This window comes from Otolemur garnettii, unplaced genomic scaffold (genome assembly GCF_000181295.1).
Source record: "Otolemur garnettii isolate 467f Iridium unplaced genomic scaffold, OtoGar3 scaffold00004, whole genome shotgun sequence".
Taxonomy (NCBI): domain Eukaryota; kingdom Metazoa; phylum Chordata; class Mammalia; order Primates; family Galagidae; genus Otolemur; species Otolemur garnettii.
In genome coordinates this window covers 22675558-22695337 of record NW_003852399.1, presented here as the reverse complement: position 1 = coordinate 22695337, position 19780 = coordinate 22675558, and the positions used below count along the sequence as shown (strand labels likewise).

Below are 19780 nucleotides of genomic sequence, written 5' to 3'. Positions count from 1 at the left end.
TGACTCAGTCTCCTGAATAGCCATGACTAGAAGGGTGCTACTGCTCCTAACAATTTTTTTTTTTTTTGGTAAATGAGGTTATAGTCTGTTCAATTTAGGTTAAGAACGTTAGAAAGTATATTATGTAATTTAAACACTTTATACTTAATGATCAAAATAAAGCAAATTATATTTCTTAAAGTCAATTCTCATTTCTTTTTTTGCAGTTTTGGCTGGGGCTGGGCCTGAACCCGCCACCCCTGGTATACAGGGCTGGCACCCCACTCCTTGAGCCAAAGGTGCCACCCCAATTCTCGTTTCTATAGAGCGACATATTCCCTAAAGAAAACATATATTCAAGGATTTAAAAGTATGTTTTACTACAGAAAAATGTTCATGCTTAAAACAGATCTACCCTAGAGTTAGGGTGCATTTGCCAAGGGATCTTGTTTTGAATCACTTTCAGAACACAGAAACTCTTACCATAAAAATGACAGATACATCAAGAGCTCAGTATTCATCTCATTACCCAGCCACAGACAAGCTTTCAATTTTTTTTTTTTTTTGCTGCTAGTATTCCATTAAGCTACAATAGAAGTAAATTTTCCTTTAAAAATATTTTATTATTATTATTTTTTATTAAATGACAGCTGTGTACATCAATACAATCATGGGGTACAGTGTGGTGTTTTCATATACAATTTGAAATATTTTCATCAAACTGGTTAACACAGCCTTTATGTCATTTTCTTAGTTATTGTGCTAAGACGTTTATATTCTACTTTTAGAAAGATTCACTTGTACGCTTGAAAGATAAACCATAGAGGTGATCCCTCCAATCACTCTCCCTCCTCCCATCCACCCTCTCCTCCCCATATTCTTAGGCTATAATTAGGTTATAGCTTTCATATGAAAGCTATAAATTAGTTTCAATGATGTGTTAGAAAAAAGACTAAATTTATCCAAATATAATTTTAAGAGCTTATTAGTAATAAAGTGTCAAAGTTTTGCTTCTACTTTTCTGAGTCATCATCACAACAATTTAACGAAAAGATACCCTAAGTCAATTACAAGTTCTTCCTTTTCACTATCGCTTTCCAAAGCCTTCTGAAGTAATACGCTAAAGAAATTCTTAAGTTCATTAAAATATAAATCAACAGGCAAAAATACTCATTACCCATTCTCCAGAATATAGAAAATTGTTCCTTAAAAGATTCATCAACATTAAATAATACAAGTTTGAGTTAAACTATATTAAACTCAGAATTACTAATATAATACTGTACTAGCATATACATTATACATTAACTGATTTAACAGCAGTGAGATACAGCCAAAAACTAGATGGGAGCAATTTTTGACAAAGCAGAAAACTGCTAACCTTTAAATAAATGGATAGATTAATTATAGGCAAAAACTAGAAAGAATTTTATTAGATTTTTGTTTTATTAGGTTTTAAGAAAAAAATTCCAAATACATGAGAAACCCATAGGTGGTGCTCTTATACCAAAAACTGAAGTAAAATACTGGTATGATATTCAAAAATAAATTTTGTTAATATTTCATTTTCATACCACTGCCTGATGATAAGACATACCACCCATAAATGAGAAGGACTGCTTTAAAATTCAGTAGTTACATTTCTCATTCAATATGTACTTTTTAAAATATTATTTTAAAGTACTAATGATTCTCCCTAATCAAAAACAAAACCATAGTGTGATAAAGTTTCTCCCTTGATTTAGTTTTGCACATTTGCAACATGATTGAATTTGGAATTTTGTTCCAGATATAGCCAGTGGCTTTTTTACCAACACATTTCTTCTGCATATAGAGTACATTTGGTATGTAGATATAAATATACTTTAACACAACCATAACTTATTCCCCTCTATATCTAAGAATAAATTTCAAATGCCAAGAGCAACTATTAAAACAATTTTTTCCCTCCTTTCTGAATTATGAGTTTGCCTATAATCACTGGTAGGTCTAGAATCAGATGATCTAGGTGCTATCTATTCTATCTGCCACTTACTAGCTTGGGCACAGCGGACACTACTAAACGTTTTTGGGTATTAGTTTCCTTGTGTTTTAAAAGGAAACTAATCTCTAAGCCTATTTCAGCCCCCAATCACACACCGCTGTCCCTCATCACCACAATGTATTTCTATTTCTTTTTCTTTTTTTGAGACCGTCTTATTTTGTTGCCCTCAGTAGACTGCCGTGCCATCACAGCTCACAGCAACCTCAAACTCTTGGGCTCAAGCGATTCTCTTGCCTCAGCCTCTGGAGTAGCTGGGACTATAGGCAGCTGCCACAATACTGGCTTAGAGATGGGGACTTGCTCTTGCTCAAGCTGGTCTGGAACCAAGAGCTCAGGCAATCCACCTGCCTCAGTCTCCTAGAATGCTAGGGTAACAGGCACGAGCCGCTACGCCCAGCCCTCTATTTTATTTCTGATAGCTCATCAGAATGCCCTGGCAAATTTTTCATTTTCTTACCTTGCATTATTTTTTTTACTCACTGAAATAAGAATTCCATTTTTTTTTCCTCGAGACAGAGTCTCACTTTGTCACCCTTGGTAGAATGCTGTAGCACCAGAGCTCACAGCAGTCTCAAACTCTTGGGCTCAAGCCATTCTCTTGCCTCAGCTTCTCAAGTAGCTGGGACTACAGGTGCCTGCCACAATGCCCGGCTATTTTTAGAGGCGGGGTCTCGCTTTTGCTCAGGCTGGTCTCGAACCTATGAACTCAGGCAATCTGCCTGCCTCGGCCTCTCAGAGCAGAATTCCAATTCATAACTCACCCCCATAAGAAACCTGCTAGCAGGCAAAGGTCATTACTGACACTACTGACAAATCTAAGGGACCCTCAGGCTCCAAGATACTTGATCTTTCTGGACACTTGACACTTGTCGTTTATGCTTGAAGATATATTGCCTTGATTTTGTGGATGTCACTTCTTCTGGCGCTCCTCCTAACTCTGACTGTTCTGTGTTAGTTCTCTAGTACTAGAACCTCCCCTTGCTTAGCCAGCCCCTGATTTACTGGTTTTACAGCTCATTCCTAAGCCCTCTGCTCTTTCCACGCTCAATGGAAGATCTCATCTACTCCAACAATTTCAACTGTGATCTATAAGTCATGAACTTAAAATCTCTAACCCAGAGGCTTTGCATAGTTAAGTGCCCCAAGAACATTCTTACCTCAAATTTAACATGATCAGAACTGAGTGTTTCCCAAATCCCTCTCTTTATCCTACTTTCTGAATCTACATTGTCTTAGGCATCATTTGGCTAATGGAAGGCTCTTAGAGTAAAAAAGAAATTTACTTTAAGAATACCACAGGCAATCACAAGGACAGGAAATAAAGATAGGCCTCACAACAATTAAAACTGGAAATTTCAAAGTCAGAAACTGAGCCTGTCTTCATCACATTCTTAGGGAACCAAAGGCTGCTTTAGCTCCTATACATCTGCCCCAATCTCCTAATTGGCATCCTCTGAGTCCTCTAATTTTTTGTTATTTCAGTGCTTTCCCAGTCTCAATTCATCACAACACTTCAGTTCCTACACCTACCATCAACTATAATTTTTTGTTATTCATTTAACATCATACCTTTTAAAAAGATTTGAAGAGGCTTATTATAGCAATCAATTTGATAAAATTTAAGCATACATTTCTTCCTTTATAACTGGGGATTAAAACCATCTAGCACACAGGATGTTGCAAGGACTAAATACCATTATTTTGGTAAAGGACACAGTACATTGCTTGGGTTATATACTACGTAGTAAACTGTCAATGAGTACCACCATAGGATACACCAAATTAGAGCAGTCAGTAGTAATGTCTGGGACCTACCACAGCTGTGTCTGGGCTACATGGGAAAGAAGGCAGTGATTGTTCAGTAAGAGCTAGGCACCATTATGCTCTGCAAATAGTGAGAAATTCTATCACAGTTAACTGTTATCTTCTGACATGGGTAAAATCCAGATTAAGGATGGGGTTGGGATACATATTTACAAAACCTTCTTTTAGGGAATGAATCTTTTTGTTTCAAACTAAGATGTCTCTGTGGTTTTGCTGTTCTGAATCTCATCTTAAGAGATTTTAAATATACTCCCGATTTAGGATACATTAAACCTAACCTTTTACATTTATTCTACTCATATCTTTTCTATTGCTTATCATAATTATTCAAGCTATGGTCTGGTTAATTTTTAAGAATTAGTTTATATGTAATTGGCAAATAGAGCAATCGTGTGAGTATAATGCCAAATAATTTAAGATTTTATTCCCAGCATGCTAATGATGTGAAATAATCAGAGGTAGGAATTTTCACAGTTTTAAAAATACATAGGAAAAACCCTGTAGAAGAACCCTCCTTTATTGCAAAAAAGTAGTTACTTTTCTAGCTTAAAGAACTTCCTGGCTTTCGTCCATAAGAAACTATCTTGGGAAGCTACAAATGCACATGGAAATGTGAAGGCACAGCACCACGATGACCACAAAACAAAATCACACTTCAATTGATGGAGGACGTGACTGCAGTATATTTTTAGTTTTCATTAAATTGGTCTCTGTTAGATGCAAACATTTTTAATGGGGAAGAAAGAACCTGAGCATATGATTGCAGAATATAGACTGATTCTAATCACAAATGTCCACAGATAATTTGACTATGCTGTGTTTGGACTGATATTTTATTTGTCAGGGCTATATCTACAAAGTCACATAGTTATAAGTGCTCTGGCCCAGCATTTCAATTTTTATTTTTATTTGTTAAAGATATGGAGTCTTGCTTTTTCACCCAGGCTAGAGTGTAGTGCCATGATCATAGTTAACTGCAGCCTTAAACTCCTGGACTCAAATGATCCTCTCATCTCAGCCTCCCTAGTAGCTGGGATTACAGGCATAAACCACCGAGCCTGACTACTTTCCTCGCAAACTGTTATTTTAGCATGTGATTTTGCAAAACATGAGGTTTTCCAGGAACACATATATTGTGCTGGGGCAGAAATCATTTTATTTTACTCTCAGTTTGTTTTGCTTCCTTAATACATCTCTTAATTTGGAATACCAGTATATTTTGTTCTTGGAACACAAACATCTATAAAAGTCATCTATTTAATCTACTTTGGTCAGTAGCTTTAGATATTAACAAATGTTCAAGTATTCTGAATGATGATGATACACACCTCTACTTAAAGTTTCCCATAATTCTAAAAACGGAAATCCCCAAATTAAAGGGGTTCTACATGTTCATTCAAAAGATAGTAACCTTTAAACCTGGACAGCATCTTCTTTGTAGAATCATAGTAGTTAGTTAGGTTATCTGACCCAGTCCACAAAAGTCTATTTAAGTTGTATTGGACCTACTACATAGGTCTAAAACAAAAAATAAAAGATAATGACATTATTTAATTCTAGTAGTTAAGCTACACTAAAAGGCTAATTAAATATATATTGTTTTTGATTTATCATATATGCTGCCAATTGAGAAAGGAAGAATTAACTAAAGAATGAATAAATACAGATTCTCTGATGAAGTTCATAATAAAATTATGATATCAAGTTTCATGGTTTAAAATAAAGTAATTTTATTATACAGTTTAGGAACAATAGAAAAGTAACTTCCTGAGAAACATTCAAGACCTCATGTTTATTCTGATACTATTTTAATAATCCCACAGAAAAGCACAGACCTACGGTTTAAAAACTAGATTAATACAACACACTCACTATCCTTACAGCAATCCTTTAAAAAACTGCAGAGGAAAGGATCACTTCAAAATAATGTTAAATAAACTGCCCTGCAATTTGAGATTTCATGGTTTTTAAAGCCTGAAAAAAAAAGAACCAGGCAAAGATATTTATAATTAGAGCTGAACCACTTGTAAGAGAAAAAAAAAAAAGTGTAATTTCCTGTTCCACAGATGAACTGAGTTTCTTTTCAAAACTTAACAAGAGTTGACGCTTAATGAAGCTGAGACTAAAAGTGATATGAAATCTTTGTGCCTTTGAGGTTAATAAATCACAAAAGTGAAATACAAGTGAAAATCAGCTTTGTTCACTGATCACCTAACTTTATAAGACACATAAGAAGGGCACAAAAGAAGTAAAGAGAATTCACTCTGTCTTGGAAATCATAGTTTTGTAACAATGATGTATGTTTATTAAGTGAACTCAGGAAACATATTAACAGTTAATATGACCGTATACAAGACAATATAGTACTAAATAATATAGTACGTATCTAAAATAATTTTAAGGAAAGTGTCACATGTAAAGTTAAATATCTGATTATTATCAAACAAAAACAAAAGCCCACCAAATGCCTGTATTGTCTAAGTGTAGAACAGGGAGGGCTATACCATTATGAACAAAGGATTTCTTTCAGAAAACAGAAGTAGATGGAGTCAGCATAAAAAGCACATTCCAAACTAGTTAGAAGACTGCATAGATACTAGCCAAGCCAAGGTTGACCTACTACAAAAAGAAGTGATGTGATTCAAATATTTTGTAAAGGTTTTTGTGGGAAGAGAAACTGAGGAGGCTGAGATAAGCTAAAAAAGCAAACACAGAAGCTCTTCTTTTTATAAAATTATATTTTATGAAAGTTCCACTATGGAGCAAAATCGCATTCACTTTGTTCATGAGCAAAGGAAAGGATACAATTATAATTAAGAGTGGTCACTATTATTTGGTCATCTCATTTTTCAGAGTACTGTATAGAATGTCTCATAAATGTTATTAATTTCAATATAAGTGATGAGCATGGAAGTAAAGTTCACATTCCAAGTGTTGAAAACTAGAAAGAAGGGTTTGAGTTCAATGAAAATAAACATGCCTAATAAAACCCCATCTTCTCCAAAATAAAAATTAGTAAGTAAATGGTGTCTCTTCAGTGACCACATGGGCTAAAAGAATGATTCCGAAGTGAACAAATGAATCATGCAATACATGGAAAATATTGTGTCTTATTCAAATAATGAAAGGCACCAAAACATGGAAGAATTACATGTAGTTCTATGAGTAGCATGAAAATCAGATACCTATTGGCTCACTCTTAATTTAGAACAGTAGCAGCTTGAAACTTAAAGGCTCAGTACAGCACACAATGCTGAGGATGAGACTTCTGCTGCCAGTCAGAAGTTTATAGCTCATAAATCCAAGGCCTGTGAATATCATCAAAGTGAGGCCTGCATTCAAGCCTGTAGATTCACCAGTTGATATTATAAAATTTATAATTTTATGCTAACATTTATTGAGCTCTTACTACCTGTCAGGTACTTTTCCTTCTCTTGTCTTTTTTCATTTAATACTTACTACTATTATCTCTGTTTAACAGATAAGTGGGGAAATGTAGGTACAGAGAAATTAAGTAATTTTCCCAAGGTCACAAAAAACTAACAAGTGTCACAGATGGAAATGAACCTGGACAACAGGCTTCAAAAGCTGCACTCTTAACCACTGAAGGCAAACCACTAAGGAGCTCCCTATGACACCTGGAATAATTATGAGATGGGTGGAAGGGAGCTGCATCAGTAACATTTCAATGAGGACACAATTGGTCTATTTTGGAAAGCTTTGTTTTAAAGCTTAGTTCTAAAGACTAATTCCTATTTGCTATAAATCACTTAAGGCCTACAGAAAGGACTAAACTTTTTAGTCTCTTTGGAATGACAAGATTTTATACAGTATTCTAGAAGCTTTTTAATGATAAAGAGAATGTACATATAATTAATTAATCTGGGATAAGATGCTTAGGGCAAGGAGAATAGTAATAATGAGGGAATGAAGTGGAAACTAAGGGAGACATTTCAGAGGAAAGAGGAATGGACAGAGACGGGGAAAGCTGAGATGGCCAGGTGACGAATGAGAGGTGGTAGTGTCCTTACAGACTGTTAATACTAAATGGACAATCCGTTTGGAAATCATGCATATTGAATATAGAGTCTATGGGCTATAGAACAGAGGGCAAGTGACCAACTGAGTGTCAGAACCTGCCAGATGAATGAAGTACTAGAGCAGCCCTTTGTAGGACTGTCATGCATGACATAACTAAACCCTGCAACCTGAATGCCAAACATTAGAAATCCCTGGGCAGGGAGAAACAGCTTTAGTTCAAAAGTCCCCTTTATGCAACTTGCCCATACCTATTGTCTTTATTTCTTTGACCCTTTGTTGTCTAGACTCTTTGAATGGGCTTTCTGATCACGTGGTACCTGAGCTGAGCTCTGTCATAATGGAAATGTCAGATGTCTACATACGGAGGATGGACAGAGTTGAAAGGCCACAGAGATTGGATGTGAACAGTATTTCTTCAGCATTGCTCCAAATTTCATCTTTTTTTTTTTTCTTTAAAGATGTCAGAAAGCTGAAATTCTCCCTTTATGGAAATAATTACTACACTTGAACATAGGTTGAGTATCTCTTATCCAAAATGCTTGGGACCAGAGGTGTTTTGGATTTTATTTGAATTTTGGGATATTTGCATATTCATCCTGGTTGAGCATCCCTAATACAAATCTAAAATACTCAAAGAAATTGATCATTTCAGCATCAATATCAGTGCTCAAAAAGTTTCAGATTGTTTTCTAGAACATTTCAAATTTCAGAAGTTTGCATTAGGGATATTCAACGTGTGGAAATATTTACTAGATGAGAAACTTTTTGTTTTTGAGACAGAGCCTCAAGCTGTCCCCTTGGGTAAGGTGCCATGGCATCACAGCTCACAGCAACCTTCAACTCCTGGGCTCAAGCGAGTCTCCTGCCTCAGCCTCCCAAGTAGCTGGGACTACAGGTGTCCGCCACAAGGCCTGGCTATTTTTTTTTTTTTTGGTTGCAGCTGTCATTGTTGTTTGGCGGGCCTGGGCTGGATTCAAACCTGCCGCCTTAGGTGTATGTGGCTGGCACCTTAGCCACTTGAGCCACAGGCACTGAGCTGAGAAACTTAAATTATAATTTATTATTATTTTTTATATGTGCAATTATTTTTTTAATTAAATCATAGCAGTGTATATTAATACTATCATGGGGTACAGTGTACTGTTTCTGTATACAATGTGAAATACTTTCATCTAACTGGTTAACATAGCCTTCATGTCTTTTTCTTAGTTATTGTGTTAAGACATATTCTACAATTAGAGAGATTCATATGTACGCTTATAGGATGAACCATAGGCATGATCCCACCAATCACTCTCCCTCCACCCTTAAATTATAATTTAAAAGGCAATATCAGTGCAAGCAGAAAAAAATGATGTATAATCAATCACTCCCATTTAGGACCATCTCATTATTCTCAGGCCTATGTGTATTACCAGAAATCACATGTTCCTATGGCAAGTAGGAAATCTGCATCCATTTATAATCTGTATAAATATCCCTCTGCATTAGTAGAGATGCTTAAAGAATGAAAGAAGCTTGCATTCTACCTAACATTCTTTAAGGACCAAAATATTTTACTTGACTATCAGCGCTAATCAAGGAAGGTTTTCTTTGCTTTCTTGAAAGTCACTGATGTTCAGAACAAACAAAAAATAATTAAGGGTTGGGTGGTGCCTGTGGCTCAGTGAGTAGGGCGCTGGCCCCATATACTGAGGGTGGCAGGTTCAAACCCAGCCCCAGCCAAACTGCAACAAAAAATAGCAGGCACCCACCTGTTGTGGCGGGTGCCTGTGGTCCCAGCTACTTGAGAAGCTAAGGCAGGAGGATCGCCTGAGCCCAAGAGCTGGAGGTTGCTGTGAGCTGTGACACCATAGCACTCTATCCAGGGTGACAAAGTGAGACTCTGTCTCAAACAAACAAACAAAAAACACAAGGGTTACAGTAGATAAAGGCAGCAAAGTAAAACACAAAGTAAGAATATGGATAAAGAAAGAAAAAGAAAGAAAAAGGAGAAATAGAAAAACAAGGTCACAGCACAATATGAATAAAGGATAGCAAAAAACCTGAATATAGCTACCCCCAAATGGAACTATATAAAAACTCCCCCGCCTGAAATTTCTAAGTAGTAAAAATAATTTTGAATTTTGCTTACAAAGCATAAAACAACATGAATAGGGAAGATTCATGCCTTTCTACCTTTTTTAAGGGCTTAAGAGTGCATAAAAACTATTGAAATGGTATCTACATTTTCTAATTTTAAGCACTACAGAAGACTATAATGCTAAAGTCACTACTTTTATTTTTCCTGAGTGGGAAAAATTATGAATTTTTGAAGCTTACCATAACACTTGCTGGAAGCATAATAGAGGCAAGGCAGAAATGAGCCCCTGAGTGAACAAATTAGCCTTAGAGCTCGTGATTTCTTTCTGAGCTATCTATTGGCTTTGACATAATTTATAGCACTCTCACATCTTCCAGGAGTGTTCTAGTCATTGTCCTTTGTCAATAACATAATCCACAATGTGTTTAAGTGAGGGGTAAAGAACTATCATCTGCTTTGTTCTGGATACTGCATTTCTATTACTGTTTAAATCAAATCACTCCCTTACTCTTATTGGGCTATTGGTTAATTGACATCCAAGTACAGTTTACTCACTGTTTTTTGCACAATAGTCGAATAGTATATCCAACTCACATTCATTCCTTGGCAAAATTACAGATAATATGTTATCATACTTTGAAGAATTATTCTCAAAGTTACAGAGTGGAAAAGAAAATGTTAAATGTTTGAATGCAACTTGCTCTTTTATGCCTTCACTGGATCTGGCCCACTCAGTGGAGTGGATGCATCCTCAAACATCACTTCTACCATGTAAGTATCACACACTCTGCCACAATACAACCCAATCTATAGTTCTGGTACTCCCACGTACTATTCTAATGCTGAGTTCATTTATGGTCTATTATAATAGATTTGATTAACCCTGATCAAAAATCCTCGAGGTAAGTAATTCAAACTTCTTTTGGATTTTGGAATATGTGCAGATATACACTTACTGGTTGAGCATCCCAAATACAGAAATCCTAAGGAGCATTTCCTTGTGGTGCTGTACTATTGTTCAAAAAGTTTCTGATTTTGAAGCATTTCAAGTTTTTAGATTTCAGATTTGGGATGCTGAACCTATAAGATAAAAATAAAACATACAATAATCTTATTATAAAAATATAATTGTTGCTGGGCATAGTGGCTCAAATCTGTAATCCTAGTACTCCGGGAGGCCGAGGCGGGTAGCCTGCCTGAGTTCAGGAGTTCAAGACCAGCCTGAGCAAAAATGAGACCTCATTTCTAAAAATAGCCAGGCATTGTGGTGGGTGCCTACAGTCCCAGCTATTTGGGAGGCTGAGGCAAGAGGATCATTTGAGACCAAGAGTTTGAGGTTGCTGTGATCTATGATGCCATGGCACTCCACCGAGGGTGACAAAGTGAGACTCTGTGTCAAATAAACCCCTCCCACCACATGATTGTTCAATAAACATTTGACAATATATAAAATAAGTTATAATAATATAAAGATGCTTCATATAAAACATTATCAATAAAATTAAACCAGATAACATAAAATATGTAAATAATAATGCCACCATTACTTTGCTTTCTCGAACTTAAAGGGAACACTTGAAAAGCTTAAGTCCCTCCCAACTAAATTCTCTGAAAGCAGCAATAACTTTAAAAATTAATAGTATCCTACAGTAATTTTTTTTTAATGGACTCTGTCTTGTATTCCTTACTTTCTTCATCTGAAAGATAGTTTCTTGGGTTCATACTAAGTTCTATTTTTACATTCTGAAATCCTAAAAACCCTAATGTATTTATTATCAACTAAAATATAAGTTTTTTTCCTTTTCTTCATTTGAAACATGGGTAAAACACATTATTATAACATTGGGGAAAAGAACAGTGAAATTTTTTTTTTAGTAACTTTAGTAAGTGGTCCAGGTACTTGATTGAATAATTATAAAATATCAAAATTACACAGAAAATGTGCAAAGGACTATTTGGCCTGCTCTCATTCTTAGAACTTTTCTATATTTAAGAAATGCTGTAAACTTCTATCATCTACAGTTTAAGCTTTATTTACTATTTCCTTTCAAATTTTTTATGTGGAAGATCTTAAAAATTCTAGAATAATAAATGTTTTATCACTCTAGATGATCTTCCAGGGAAACTTCAAAACTCCTTGCTGTAATATTTAAGCTTAAAACTATAGTTAAAAACAAAAACCATTTTACTATATTACATATTACAAAATGTTGCTAACTAATCTGTAAGGAAATTAATTGCAATTAGAAAATGTCTCAATTAAAAAGGCCACAGCTAATTTATCAATTGTAAAAGGTAGATAGGATCAAAGGTGTGCTAGGCCTTTGAATACTACAATAGGAACCATAAAATGCAAATATACAAAAGCAAGAAACAGATGATTCTGACAGAAGAGAATCTGACCGCATAAAGAACAATACATAACACATCTGAAGCTGTTTTATATAGTCTGCTAGTTCAGTTAATATGAATAAGGATTAAGAAAGGAACTTCCTAAGTAAATATTCTCTTTCTCAGCTCTCAAAACATGTCAAGCTTTGCCTGACAAAAGATTCTAAGTGGAATGCAGAGTAGACTTAAGATCAAAGTAAACTCATGGAGAACATTCAGCCATTGTTAAAAGGTAGGAACATTTAGAAGCTGTGTCAGTGACAACTGGAAATAACATGTTAATCCTCATAAGTAAAAAAACCGTCTACCTGAGAAAGAAACAAGCTCCAACATCTCTTCCTTCCTATTAGCAAGCAGAAAATAATTTTTAAATTTTAGGCTACTTTTTGCCTAACTATAAAGAAAAGCCAATCTCATTCTTATATTCCTTGCAACGTTACAATACTCTAAGCTGTAAATCAAAATCAGAAGAAAACAGTTCATCTTTTTTTTTTTTTTAAACAATCTTGGGGAAATAAGTTTGGAACTTGAACAGAAGTATAAGGAGAAAAGTTAGATAAGAAAAACATGTAACTGCTCTCATACACTGCAGATAGCTGTGTAAACTGGCACATCTATTTTTGAAAGCACTCTGTCCAAAGGTTTCTAGAGTCATTATTTATGACCTTCGACACATTAATTGTACTTTTAGAACTTTATGCTAAGGAAAGACATAAAAAAGCTTAGATATACAGTTGACCTTTGAACAACACGGGTTTGAAATGTGAGGGCCCATTTATATGTGGATTCTTTTCATACTGGAAGAATTTTTGGAGATCTGCAATGATTTGAAAAACTTACCAATAAATCACATAGCCTAGAAATATAGAAAAAACTAAGAAAAAGTATGTCACTAATGCACAAAATATATGTAGATACTAGTCTATTTTATTATTACCACAAAATAAACACAAATCTACCATAAAAAGCTAAAATTTATCAAAACTTATGCATACAGACCTTACAGATTATACATGGTGCCATCTGCAGTCAAGAGAAATGTAAGCATGTAGCATTAAATCATAACTGCATAAAATTAACTGTAATGTACTACTGTAATAACTTCCTAGCCATCTCTTGTTGCTGTTGTGGTGAGCTCAAGTGTTACAAGCGTCCACTTAAAACTCCATGTGATCATCTCATGAGAGCAGTTCATCTCTCCAGCAAATTGCTATCACAGTGAAAGGTGATTTCATGTGGTTCTCACATATTTTCCATCATATTTACTGCATAGGACCCATACGAAATGCCACTAGATATGCTGGAAGCACACCCAAAAAGCAGAGAAAAGTCATGATATTACAAGAAAAAGCTAAATTGATTTGTATGTACTATTAGATGGAGGTCTGCAGCTGCAGCTGCCTACCATTCAGACAGACAATTCATCTTACACACAATGTAAATATAGGTATCAACAAATATAGGGTGGCCAGAAAGTTTGTGTGCAATTTAAAATAGTGTGCAATTTAAAACTGCACATGACTTTATGGCCAGCCTGTACAGTACAGTGCTATAAATGTATTTTCCCTTTCTTATGATTTTCTTAATAACATTTGCTTTTCTTTTGCCTTACTCTATTATAAGAATATAGTATATAATCCATGTGACACACAAAGTATATGTTAATCAACTGTCTTTGTTATTGATAAGGCTTCTAGTCAACAGTAGGCTATTAAGCAGTTAAGTGTAGAATCCTGATGGGACTTTTATGCAGGCATTAAAATAATTGATATAAAGACTAATGAAAAAAATGAGATGTAACATTACATCTAGAAAGGAGATAAAATTAGTTATAGTTCAAATGCATATACAACTATTTTTAAGGTATGTACAGAAAAGGCACATGTGAAATAAATTAACATGCTATTATTAATTAGACTACACTAAGATTGAGTGGCTTTTTATAATTTTTTTGTTTTCTCATTTTTCTGGATGTTTAATACAACTTGTATAGAATTTGTAAAAACAAAAACTTCATTTGGAAGTAATCAATAGTAGAGAGAACATAAACTATTTCTAGAATTATCCTGATTCAAATCAATATTGTAGATTATAACTAAGTTTAAAGTAGTTATATTAAAAAAATTTATTTGTTTAATGTGTTCAAAAGCCTTGTCATAAATCAACCTGACCTAAAATATGTTTTATTCCATGTAGCAGATGAGCAGTAATCTAGCTATTAAAAAAATTCAGACATTAAAATATTCATGAGACACCATAATTTAGACTCTTTGAAAAATCATTAAAATAGCCTTCCAATGCTTTAATGTAAACAATTAAATTACTTGGCAGTTTCTTTAATTTCATAATGATTTTTACATACTCTTAGATTTTTAAAAATGCCATTTGTCTTTTCTCCTTTTTCTAATTTATACATGAAGGGAGATTTAAAATTCTAGACCATGAAAAGTTTCCAATTAAAGAAAAAAAGCATTAAAAAAATCATATCCAAAAATTCTTTCCTTTTATATAATCACTAGATACATATTTATTTTTTTTCTTTCTTTACTTCCTCAGAATGAACACATACTTTTTTTTTTAATAATTTAATTGAAATTACTTATGTCAATCTACAGCATAAGAACCAGCAAAAGGCAAAGACATGTCTCTTGGCAAGAATTTGAAAAGAAGGATAAACTGTGTACAATATTAAAAATATAAAATTATCCCAAGCAGAAGAACCAAAAATATATTATCAATCAGAAATTAATAATTTCCAAAAAATTCATGAGTAAACAAAATTAAAAATTTAGTACTATTCCTAATTAATAACATAAGAAAAGTTAATATTAAGTCATATACTGCTCACAGGATATTCTAACTTAATACATGTAAGCTCAGTATTTGCCATAGGACTTAGTACCTTAATAGTACATGATAGATTCATGTTGCATATTTACTTCTGATATTAAATGATAGGTTAACTGAAAAAATAAAGTTTTACTCATTGCTTACTTCTAACCCTTCTAGGGACAAAGTCCGTATCAGGTGAATTTAATTCATTTATAGACAGGGTGACCACACATCCTGATTTGTCCAGGACAGCCCTGATTTTGTCAGTGGTGCCAGCATAATTAAAAATAGCATACTCTTTCACTTTCAAAGTGTCCTGATTTGGATAATAAATAACCTGATAACACTAACTGTAGAAAAGTTAAAATTCTTTCTAAAATTGTCAGTATACTTTCCAAAGTGCAAACAATGGCTAAGGAGGGCACTAAGCACTGGCAGACGGAGTAGCATCCGCTGTCAAAGGAGCAGTGAAGAAGAGGAATAGGTACCCCCACAGCATACCCGAGTGTCTCACCATATCTGTTGCTTGCTGGTCTCAAGGGAAAGCAAATCCTACATTTAGAGGTTTTTCCAAAGGCTAGTTTTCCACTCATATCAGTACTTAAGAGGCCCTAGTTTCTACAGGGGATATAAGGATTTCAGACAGCTTGTATCATATTAAACATTACATTCGTAGTGCCACGCTGGTCATAGGAAAAAATGCAAAGAATCTGTGTACACAAAAGCAGCTTTGAAGGCAGCATCCATTTATTTTTTCATAGTGTAATTAGAAAAGGTCAGACTAGGAAAAGTAATAAACTATTAATAAGGTTTCACTGACCTCTGAAATGGAGGTATAAATAAGTATAAATACATTTTATTAAGTATAAATACATTTAATTAAAACACACTTTTTTTATGGGGTAAACTATGTCACCACTCTATTTTAAAGTCCTAACCCTAATACTTCTTCAAAGTGCAGCTGTATTTGGAGAGAAAGGGTCTTTAAAAAGGCAGTTAAGTTAAAAAGAGGTCTGGTGGGTGGGCCCTAACACAATATGACTGATGTCCTTACAAAGAAGAGGAGAGTAGGACAACACACAGAGACATTCACCTATAAGTGAAGAGAGAGAACTCACAAGAATCCAACCCTACTTGACATCTTGTGATCAGAATTCTAGCCTCCAAAATGATGAGAAAATAAATTTCTGTTAAGTTAACCAGTGTATGGTACTTTGTTATGGTAGCCCCAGAAAATTAATGTACATTTCTAAATATATATTTGAAATTCAAAAGCAAGGAAAAAGGGCAATATCAATGTTCAACAGAAGACTAGTAGTCTAATTTCAAGCAAACAGATAAAAATAAGTAGAATCTAATCTTGATGAGCTGACATAAGGTTCAGAATTTAAGTACATACTGGATCTGTACAAATTTCCATAACTTCTCATATTCCATATTAATCTGCATAATTCAGCAAATCAATATTTTGCAGATGACCAATGTATATTATAAAATCATACATTATAAGAAAACCAATTGAAAGGGCAAGAAAAGCCAATTAGATTTTAATGTAAAAGAGTATACAAAAAGTTCACTGATATTTTTAGATTCCACATTGCCACTAACTACCACTTGTTGAGTTCTGGCTTAGTATTAAAGAATATTCACAGTTATATAAAAAAGTCTTTTAAAATACTCCTCTCTTTTCCAATTACACATCAGTGTGAGGTTGGAATGTCTTTACTTCTGTGAAATAAAACATCATGTTGCAAAAGAATGAACGCAGGAATAAATGTCAGAATCTGTCTTCAATGCAATCATTAAAGACTTTACAAAATTATCAAACAATGCTACCTTTTTTATTAACGTTTTATGTAATGAAAAATATTTTTCATAGAATTATAACATACTGATATAAACATACAATACATTCATTACTGTTTTTTTAAATTAAATCAGTAAGTTTTAAAACAAATTCCAAATTTTAATTTCTAATATAGTAAATATTGGTAGCTAAAGTCCACATAAACAAAAACTCTTGGAAATCTTCATATGGACTGAATTGTACATCCACCCCCAAACCCATATATGTTGAAGTCTTAAGTCCCTGGAGATAGAACCTCTAAGGTGGCAACAGGATAAATAAGGTCATAAGGCTGGGCCACTGATCCAACAGGAAGGATGTTCTTATGAGAGACACAGGCGACCTCTCTTTTTCTAGACACACTGCAGATGAAAGGCTGTGTAAGAATACAGCAAGAAGGTAGCCATCCATAAGCCAAGAAGAGAGGTCTCACCAAGAACTAACCCTGCCAACATCTTGATCTTGGACTTTTGGTATCCAGAAATGAGAGAAAATTAGTATGTTATTTATGCTACCCTATGTATTTTATTATAGCAGCCCAAGCAGATTAATAGTCCTTAATATTTTTTAAAAGCTTAAAAGGGTACCAAGACCAAAAATTTTAAAAACTACTCAATTTGGTTGTGAAAATTAAGATATATCTGTAAATAACCTTACTCCATAGTTTTAACTTGGAAAGGCAATCATAATTCTCATTAGCTAGTGAAAATGTATAGAAAAAATGAGGTCATCTTTAAAATACCCTTATTTTTACCAATATATAAAAGTGAATCAAATTATGAAAGAATTAATGTGGCTACTGAGGCACTTGCTTTTTGTTTTTAGGAAACCAGGCTTGTCAATGTGTTTGACTAGTGCATACTAACCCCGCAGGGGTCCTCAAACTTTTTAAACAGGGGGACAGTTCACTGTCTCTCAGACAGCTGGAGGGCCAGACTGCAGGCCCCAGGACGCGTTGGCTGCTAAGCAGGACAGGCAGCGGCGTCAGAAACACCCGGCGGGCCAGATAAATGTCCTCAGTGGGCTGAATGTGCCACAGTTTGAGGATACCTGCCTTAGAGTACTGTTAAGTCTATTAACTTTCTGACACAAAGTCATACACAAAAGAAAGGGCAAATCTTCCATTTTGCTTCACGTGAGGAAAAACCACCAGAATACAAGATGACACAAAGAATCAATTGATGAATTGATGAATACATTATTTATACATACACAAGTATGTTGCTGGAGGTGCTTTTAATAGCAAATAAACTATGCACTCAAGTACAACAGTTTTAAGTAGACTAGTACTCTAATCTAAAAATCAAGCAAAATGCTTAATTTCTAAGGCTATAATCCTACGGACAGCATTAAAATTATATTTTAATAAGTTTCATTTCATATAACTTTGTAAAGAAAGAGAATATTAATTTAACTTGGGCTAACTTTTCTCTTGTTTCAATGTTTGTATGAAAAAATAATTATGCAGTCCATTTGGAAGAGTATAATCAATCCATGGGCATGCAAGTATCAATTTTATCTTATGAGAAGTTCTCCATGTTCCAGTTACTTCATTCCTTATTACATGCTGCAAAAAGCAGTAATAATTTTTATAGCCAAATATCACTTCTTAAGATACCAGGTGGCTTTCAATATTTACCATATAAGTCATGCATGAAATTTAAACATTACAAAAAATGACTTACCAGTTGACACTCCTGAAATATGCACATTTTCAGAATGTTCTGCAAGACCACCATTTCCTAAAATTAAACATAATGAATAAACTAATTTCCAAGACAAAATTTATAAAAATTTTTCAGATCTTCCTTTTAAAAGAAAAATATAGAGCAACTTTTAATATTCAGAAACTTAATTAAAGTTTCTTATAATATAATCTTCAAAATATATTCAGATGTTTCAAATCATAATAGCAGGGAAAACAAAACAAAACATCTTACAAATCACAACAATGTAGCATTAAAATATAAAGGTCAAATAAAGATCTGATTAGCACCAGAAACAATTTTCCATCAATTAATAATCAAAATGAATATAGTACTACTCCCACAAAGAGAACATAGCTTTTTAAAATTAGCATTCTTCTAAGCGCATGTCCAATTATCATAATTACTATTAGGGCCACACATGTTGGTCCTCATAGTAAAAAAGAGTCTTTCATTGTTTTCTAAATATTTCAACCTTTTCTCACTGACAACTCTAATAGTCTTAAGGACAAAGATAGAATTATATCCTACATAGGTAGCTGCTAATATAAATAATTTTATTCCATAGACCTAGGAACATAGTAAAATTCAAATAAGTCTGACAAAATAAGTGTGGTTTAAAAAGACTTTCATTTAAAGTACTGATGACACTTCATTTCCTCAAATTAATACAGAGTCTCTTCAGGTATTCAAGCATTTTTATTTTTAAATTGCATTTTACTTTATAAATTATTTCCTCCTACTTCTGTTCTTTCTTGTATAAACTGTTCACTGTTACTTCTAAAGTTTTGTCTCTCTCTGCCCATTAGTTGGATCTCCCATCACAACACAGCTCAGGAACGCAGCAGACATGCGAATAATTCTCCTCGGAGTGGAGTGGAGAAGGAGGCTAGTTGGGAAAAGCTAAGGCAAAAGCAGAATTCTCTTTCGTGGTTGAAAGTAGAAAAAAAAGGCAAATGTTGTAATTTTGTTGTAATTTTCTTTTACAGCTATCACAGATCTATGACTGCTTGATTATTGTACAGCACCTCCCA

General features: G+C 34.1%; 1 protein-coding gene across 2 annotated transcripts in view; it reads right to left on the bottom strand.

Annotated features, from left to right (window-relative positions):
* The window catches only part of LRP12 (LDL receptor related protein 12), a 74249-nt gene that overhangs the window by 20799 nt on the left and 33670 nt on the right, over positions 1-19780 (bottom strand). Inside the window, exon 2 of one of the 2 annotated variants that reach the window (XM_003782417.2) lies at positions 18726-18782. The exons of the other annotated variant lie outside the window; for it this stretch is intronic. Within the exon in view, the coding sequence (XP_003782465.1) occupies positions 18726-18782 (57 nt within the window). The remainder of the gene's footprint in view (positions 1-18725; positions 18783-19780) is intronic. 2 annotated transcript variants of the gene reach the window in all.